This window comes from Sinocyclocheilus grahami, unplaced genomic scaffold (genome assembly GCF_001515645.1).
Source record: "Sinocyclocheilus grahami isolate Dianchi unplaced genomic scaffold, SAMN03320097.WGS_v1.1 scaffold772.1, whole genome shotgun sequence".
In the NCBI taxonomy this organism is placed as follows: domain Eukaryota; kingdom Metazoa; phylum Chordata; class Actinopteri; order Cypriniformes; family Cyprinidae; genus Sinocyclocheilus; species Sinocyclocheilus grahami.
In genome coordinates, this window is record NW_015505951.1 from 891,250 (window position 1) to 899,899 (window position 8,650).

The 8,650-nt window shown below is 42.3% G+C and overlaps 1 protein-coding gene across 1 annotated transcript in view; it reads right to left on the reverse strand.

Moving 5' to 3' along the window:
- The window catches only part of LOC107561423 (cadherin-15-like), a 39,987-nt gene extending 31,541 nt beyond the window's left edge, over positions 1–8,446 (reverse strand). Inside the window, exons 1-2 of the mRNA XM_016245866.1 lie at positions 8,397–8,446; positions 7,783–7,894 (exon numbers count right to left, since the gene is read on the reverse strand). Coding sequence (XP_016101352.1) covers positions 7,783–7,894; positions 8,397–8,446 — 162 coding nt within the window. The remainder of the gene's footprint in view (positions 1–7,782; positions 7,895–8,396) is intronic.
- Between the last annotated feature and the right edge of the window lie 204 nt (positions 8,447–8,650).

Below are 8,650 nucleotides of genomic sequence, written 5' to 3' on the forward strand. Positions count from 1 at the left end.
GATCAGCTTTCCAGCGCTGGAGAGAACTCAAGGAGCGGAAGGCCTGCGATCGGACGCCGAGGTGGCTTTGTTTCTTCTCGATAGGTGAATAACACCGTGTCTGCGCCGCCACAACAGCTAAAGTCTGTCTAGTACACTGGACGAGACAAAGCGACCGTTGAAATCATTTGAAATTTGTGTCAATACGTCATAAATAGAACGCAGCAGCAGTTTTCTGTCGGGGATTTGTCATGTCACGCCGCACAGCATCCAGTGTAGACCATTGATATGTATATATATATATATATGGTGTAGACAGCATCACTGATTATAATGAGGTCCATAGTATTTTGTCACGCCGCGCCACAACATTGGTTTTGCTTTGTTTCACAGAACTAATTGTTGCCTGGGTTGCGTACGTATGTGTGGGGCGGAGCTATCAAAATAGGGGTGAGACATTTGGTGATTTCAAATGTCAACATTGGCTACCAGAAATCGCTTACCCCACCTTTAAATTGTCAAATTAACAAGAAAACTTAATTTTAGCCATGTATAGGGTGACCATGCATACTCTTTTTTTTTCTTTTTCTTTTTTTCTTTTTTTTTTTTTTACAGACATGTCCTGGCTGGGATGCCTAAATTGCCTAAAAGGTCTGGGTTTTGGCTTTGTTTTCTTATTCATGCTTGCTGAAGGTAATGACTGAAAAGTAAGTTGACCAAAAGTGTGCAGGCATTGTACCTAATCAATGAATCATGGCATGTGAGAAGGTGGGATCAACAGAAAATGGTCAAAGTAATACAAATATGTGTGCATAGACTGTATGAGGACTTTAGAACGCACAACAATAGGAAAACAAAGCCAAAAACCGGACAATCCCAATCAGGACGTGTCCGGGGAAACAAGAATGTAATGTCACCTTAGCCATGTAACTAAACTTGTGACAGTTCTGAATGCTGCGACTGGACACTGCGAATGCGACAAAATTTTGTACAGAACAGATGTAATCCAATTGCAAATGCGAATTGCAAAGTTCATGGTATATAACTTTCAGAATCTGGAATCGGATTGGGTTCGTTTGTATTGATTAATTTTAACATATTTTCTGCATTCATTGCACCACATTTTGTCACTGCACATTTACATAATGTTGAGCTCAACTTTGTTGCGTAATGAGCAATTGCTGGAGATTTTTCATTGAACTTTCATTGAAAATTAATTATCTTGCATTGTCTTGTCTTGCAAAACATTGTCAGTATGAACGGCCATTAAGCCTCACTTAAATCAGTCAGTCTACTTGTATAATTACACAACTGACAACAGCCACCAACCTGAGCCCATCAAGACCTGATCTGGCCTGAACACCACCTGGCTCAGACACCGCTATCAAGTTAAAATCAAAAAAAGAGAAAGGGGTGGGCGGGGAAGGAAAAATCGATAAGAAGAAGCCAGCATTCTAATGCCTCGTTAATGGGCCGGAGTATTAATTATTCAGCTGAGGCCATTTTATCTGCTCGTTAAAGTGGCAGCTGGGAGGAGAAATGTGCAGCATTGTACAACATGTCTAGGGTCATTACCAAACCTCTCTTCTCCTGTCTCTCTCTTTCTCACATACACACACACACACATTGTGCACCAAGATGACCTTATCTACTGAACCTCTTTACCGAGAGAACGTGCGAGTGAGAGTGTGAGGCGAATAAAAAATACCAATGCTATCCAGATGCAGATCTGGCTATCATTGCGCCTCTCCCATCCAATCCATCAAACTCCAGTCCGTCTTGAAAGCACGCAGGGGAAATTCAGATTCCTCCAGCTGGCCCACCGTTTCTCTGCGTCAGTGGCGTACGCTCGGTGGAGGTGCGTGACACGATTCCTAATGACACTGCAGCAGGACTCTAGATCTCATTTGATTTATTTCTCCATCCATTACCACCACAACAACACACACACATCATCTTCCACCATCACTGTCATTATGACAACACAAAGTCAAATGTGCATGCATTGGGCTTTGCTCCTGTAGGATGGCGGTGTCAGGAAACATCTGTCAGACGCTGCCTTTGCCACATGGTATTAAAGTCAGGCTGGCCGGCCCGTAGGCCCGTGCCTGCAGGGTACAATGGTATCTGCAGGTCCGCCTTCTTCTTTGTCTGGTTGGGCTGATGTGAAATTGGCTTGGAGCACTGGGGACGGTTGGGGGAGTTTTGGTGGCAAAGGCATCAAAGGGCTTGACAGAGTGTACCAGTCTGGATTCTGTCAGCTCTAGAGACCCATAACACCAGTTCTGTTTGACCAGTTTAATCTCGCACATTTAGACTGTTTAAACTGCTTCAGTTCAGTTGAGATGCTGTCTATCTTACCATACAGGACAGATATCAATCAGGATGCTTTTGTCAGTTCAAACACAGATAGCCTCTTCTCTGTGTGTGTACCTGGTATACCTAAAGGACATTTTTGGCCCCCATGAGGAAAGCAGCTTATAAAGCATATAGAATTAAGTTTTTTGTGAGGGGTAGGTTTAGGGGTAGGGTAATGCCGAGTTCACACTGCACGATCTTAGCCCGATTTTTCACTCGCCGACAGGTTTTGCGAAATCGCGGCAAATGCCCGAAATCGGAGGAATCGGTGCTCGTTCACGCGAGTGACAATCACGCAGTGTGAATTATCAAAGACGCGATCTGAGGGAATCGCCGATGCGTCGCCGACGCCCGTGAAATATTTGGCATGCTAAATATCTGGAGCTGTCGGCGATTCACAATCACGCTGTGTGAAATGAGTTCTGACTGAAAAACACATCGGCAATGACCTACAGCCAATGAGAGACCAAGATACAGGGCAGCGGGAAGTTTGAGGAGGAGTTATATGAAACGTAGTTTGCGGACCAGTGTTGCCAAATCCGTGATTGCCGTCGGTTGTTTTTTATGTCAGCAGGTTAAAGCGACCCCAATAACGTGCTATTTCGTCCCTGGAATGTGAATTGTACCAGGAGAAAATTTGTATTTTACCCCCGAACGCGATTTTTTATTGGGGGCCCCGCCGAAAGAAATTGGGCTATTTTCAGGCTAGTTTTGAGTAGTAATTGGGTGGGTTTTGTAGCGAAAACCCGGCAACCCTGCACCAGACAGAGCTGTCAGTGATTCTTCCTATTGTGAAGTCATGCAATGTGAAACCCCCTGTTGCCGATCCACCGTGCAATGTGAACACAGCAGCAACTGAATGCTACCCCAGATAGTCACGCAGTGTGAAAACAACGGCGATCTGATGAGTTTGAAAATCGTGCAGTGTGAACTCGGCATTACCCTACCCCTAAACCTACCCCTCACAAAAAACTTAATTCTATATGCTTTATAAGCTGCTTTCCTCATGGGGGCCAAAAATGTCCTTTAGGTATACCAGGTACACACACAGAGAAGAGGCTATCTGTGTTTGAACTGACAAAAGCATCCTGATTGATATCTGTCCTGTATGGTAAGATAGACAGCATCTCAACTGAACTGAAGCAGTTTAAACAGTCTAAATGTGCGAGATTAAACTGGTCAAACAGAACTGGTGTTATGGGTCTCTAGAGCTGACAGAATCCAGACTGGTACACTCTGTCAAGCCCTTTGATGCCTTTGCCACCAAAACTCCCCCAACCGTCCCCAGTGCTCCAAGCCAATTTCACATCAGCCCAACCAGACAAAGAAGAAGGCGGACCTGCAGATACCATTGTACCCTGCAGGCACGGGCCTACGGGCCGGCCAGCCTGACTTTAATACCATGTGGCAAAGGCAGCGTCTGACAGATGTTTCCTGACACCGCCATCCTACAGGAGCAAAGCCCAATGCATGCACATTTGACTTTGTGTTGTCATAATGACAGTGATGGTGGAAGATGATGTGTGTGTGTTGTTGTGGTGGTAATGGATGGAGAAATAAATCAAATGAGATCTAGAGTCCTGCTGCAGTGTCATTAGGAATCGTGTCACGCACCTCCACCGAGCGTACGCCACTGACGCAGAGAAACGGTGGGCCAGCTGGAGGAATCTGAATTTCCCCTGCGTGCTTTCAAGACGGACTGGAGTTTGATGGATTGGATGGGAGAGGCGCAATGATAGCCAGATCTGCATCTGGATAGCATTGGTATTTTTTATTCGCCTCACACTCTCACTCGCACGTTCTCTCGGTAAAGAGGTTCAGTAGATAAGGTCATCTTGGTGCACAATGTGTGTGTGTGTGTATGTGAGAAAGAGAGAGACAGGAGAAGAGAGGTTTGGTAATGACCCTAGACATGTTGTACAATGCTGCACATTTCTCCTCCCAGCTGCCACTTTAACGAGCAGATAAAATGGCCTCAGCTGAATAATTAATACTCCGGCCCATTAACGAGGCATTAGAATGCTGGCTTCTTCTTATCGATTTTTCCTTCCCCGCCCACCCCTTTCTCTTTTTTTGATTTTAACTTGATAGCGGTGTCTGAGCCAGGCGGTGTTCAGGCCAGATCAGGTCTTGATGGGCTCAGGTTGGTGGCTGTTGTCAGTTGTGTAATTATACAAGTAGACTGACTGATTTAAGTGAGGCTTAATGGCCGTTCATACTGACAATGTTTTGCAAGACAAGACAATGCAAGATAATTAATTTTCAATGAAAGTTCAATGAAAAATCTCCAGCAATTGCTCATTACGCAACAAAGTTGAGCTCAACATTATGTAAATGTGCAGTGACAAAATGTGGTGCAATGAATGCAGAAAATATGTTAAAATTAATCAATACAAACGAACCCAATCCGATTCCAGATTCTGAAAGTTATATACCATGAACTTTGCAATTCGCATTTGCAATTGGATTACATCTGTTCTGTACAAAATTTTGTCGCATTCGCAGTGTCCAGTCGCAGCATTCAGAACTGTCACAAGTTTAGTTACATGGCTAAGGTGACATTACATTCTTGTTTCCCCGGACACGTCCTGATTGGGATTGTCCGGTTTTTGGCTTTGTTTTCCTATTGTTGTGCGTTCTAAAGTCCTCATACAGTCTATGCACACATATTTGTATTACTTTGACCATTTTCTGTTGATCCCACCTTCTCACATGCCATGATTCATTGATTAGGTACAATGCCTGCACACTTTTGGTCAACTTACTTTTCAGTCATTACCTTCAGCAAGCATGAATAAGAAAACAAAGCCAAAACCCAGACCTTTTAGGCAATTTAGGCATCCCAGCCAGGACATGTCTGTAAAAAAAAAAAAAAGAAAAAAAGAAAAAGAAAAAAAAAGAGTATGCATGGTCACCCTATACATGGCTAAAATTAAGTTTTCTTGTTAATTTGACAATTTAAAGGTGGGGTAAGCGATTTCTGGTAGCCAATGTTGACATTTGAAATCACCAAATGTCTCACCCCTATTTTGATAGCTCCGCCCCACACATACGTACGCAACCCAGGCAACAATTAGTTCTGTGAAACAAAGCAAAACCAATGTTGTGGCGCGGCGTGACAAAATACTATGGACCTCATTATAATCAGTGATGCTGTCTACACCATATATATATATATATACATATCAATGGTCTACACTGGATGCTGTGCGGCGTGACATGACAAATCCCCGACAGAAAACTGCTGCTGCGTTCTATTTATGACGTATTGACACAAATTTCAAATGATTTCAACGGTCGCTTTGTCTCGTCCAGTGTACTAGACAGACTTTAGCTGTTGTGGCGGCGCAGACACGGTGTTATTCACCTATCGAGAAGAAACAAAGCCACCTCGGCGTCCGATCGCAGGCCTTCCGCTCCTTGAGTTCTCTCCAGCGCTGGAAAGCTGATCCGATATTTACACGGGTCCTACTTCTTGCCTGAAGCCTTCTTTTGTTCCGCAGACGTTTTCCTCTTTTGTTCTTTATCCGCCATCACTATCTTTCTGTCGCTCATCTCGGCTAATGTCTGTCCTGTGCACTGAACGCTCTCTCCCCCACATCATGAGTAGACACGCCCCTTACTGCTGATTGGCTACAAGTTTGTTTTGCCATCAGTTTTCTAAAGCGTTTTTGAAAAATCGCTTACCCCACATTTAAGGTCTACACCACCCCTTTTAATAAGATCAAAATTTTATTCAGATCAAGCTCAATCCAGGTATTTACATGAAGACTTTTCCAGTGTTGGGGGTAACTCATTACAAGTAACGTGAGTTACGTAATCAGATTACCTTTTTAAAGTAACGAGTAAAGTAATGCATTACTTTTTAATTTAGAAGGAGATATCTGTGTTACTTTTTCAAATAAGTAACTCCACAGTTACTTTGTTTCCTATGTCTTGACTGACAGCTCTGGTGATGCCATGTTGAGAGAAATCGGGCCCCTTACTGCTGATTGGCTACAAGTTTGTTTTGCCATCAGTTTTCTAAAGCGTTTTTGAAAAATCGCTTACCCCACATTTAAGGTCTACACCACCCCTTTTAATAAGATCAAAATTTTATTCAGATCAAGCTCAATCCAGGTATTTACATGAAGACTTTTCCAGTGTTGGGGGTAACTCATTACAAGTAACGTGAGTTACGTAATCAGATTACCTTTTTAAAGTAACTAGTAAAGTAATGCATTACTTTTTAATTTAGAAGGAGATATCTGTGTTACTTTTTCAAATAAGTAACTCCACAGTTACTTTGTTTCCTATGTCTTGACTGACAGCTCTGGTGATGCCATGTTGAGAGAAATCGGGAGTAAGAGCAGATGCGTTGTTTTGTGCTGTGTGAACTTGATGCTTACTGTAATTCTAGACTATGAACTACACTAGAAATGTGAACATGCATTTACTTATCTCACCTGCACAAAAACAGATTCAGTATTCCTCAAAATGAATAAAAACAGTCAAACTCAAAATATTATACAAACCTGCAATAATTAAATATGTTAAATAAGACAAATATAATTTATTTAATCCCATTTTATTAACCTTTGTCTTTGTAATTTGTCAGGGGGTAACGCAATATTGTCATGCATTACTTTTAAAAATTACTTTCCCCAACACTGGACTTTCAGACTGAATAAGCCATCAATAACTAGGTATTTGGTTTCATGTGAACATAGCCAGTGACAGTTGGATCCTGCAGTTCCTATTAGGTTCCATGAATTGAATTGGTGTCAATGAGCGCCCCTTAAGTTTAAGAAAAATTTAGCATTATCCCATTTCCAGCATTTGTTTGCTTGGCATAGTGTTCTGAAACATTGCATTAATGTTTTACTCTGTGCGGTTATTCTTACTGTTGACCGGTGGGATTGAATAGTAAATTAGCAGAGAAACCTCAGCAAAGTGAACCAGACATTTTGTTCTGGACTGGTATGATGTCTCATAGTAAAATCTTATTGGTCCAAAATCTCACCCCACATTGTTGGTGATTTTGTCAGATAACATTTCACATTTAATGAGGATAAACGCTTGACATTGCAAACTTGTCAAGAGTTTTTAAAGAGTTTTACGAGTTTAGTTTGGATTCAGACATGGACGAAACACTTAACTTTTCACAAGTTTTTTGGAACAGACCCATTTTTCGAAATGGTATCTGACTCCGGCCTTTCCTGTAAGACCAAAGGGAAGTCAGATACTCAGGTCAGAGAGCCCCACACAAAATCAATTAATATCTAGACAGAAAGGAACAGAGGTCAATGAACTGATATCAATACAACACATCATCTGACAGGGACACCCCTTCACCCTCCTCGTACCACTTACTACTTATGGACACAAAAGAGGAAGAACTGGTGTAAAATGCTGAGTAAAGGAGGATAGAAAGTGTGTAAGAGAGATGAAGGAGATAAATATTACCAGTGCCGGTTGTTGAGCAGGGCAACTGGTCGATAATGAATGTGTCCCATTACAGAGCGGGAATAAGAGACTTCTGCTGACACCAGCATCTACCTCCAGACCTCCTGCGCATCTGATAATCTTACAATCAAACGCACACACACAACAGTCTTCACTAACATTTAATGCAAAGTGCAGATGTATACAAAGCATTTCCAAGTATCCTGGAGTTACCTTGTTCAATGGGTCAATGATGGCTAAAGGCTTGAACCAGCAATTTTAAACTTTTCAGCCATGAGTAATAGTGTCTACACCATCCTTAAAATTAACATCGAAACTGATGCAAGACCAGCGTCTGTCATTTCGGCAAGTAAGTCTCGCTCTGGGATTAACTTGCTTGTTGGTCGTGGAATAGAATTTAGGTTTAGGATTTGGGTTAACCATCATCTAGTTAGGGATAGGGTAAAGGTTACAGATTGGATCGGTTTTTCTTTAACAGGGGTTTTTCTTCTTCTCAGGATTAGCATGCTTATCATACATGTGTTTTTCTTTTCTGTCGGTATTTACAGCTCTTTGTTAATAATACAGTATCTCTGATTGTTTCGTAGTAAGAGACATGTGGATTGGCAGCTTGCCTTGAGTGACGGCCAGGTGTTTCATAGTATCTGTGAGTCTGATCATCCATCAAAGCGATCGATCACAATCCCAGCGGTTTTTATTAATGATCCTGTCAGCTGGCGCGCTCCACGGTGCCCATAGTTGTCCAGGATGATAGATCTTTAGCCAGCCTGCCTGTTATTTATTCTCTCATGACCGTGTCCATATCTATTGTTGAGCACACCAAATTATGGGGGATGATAATTCAGTGTTCATCTTGCCGTTTTCAAAA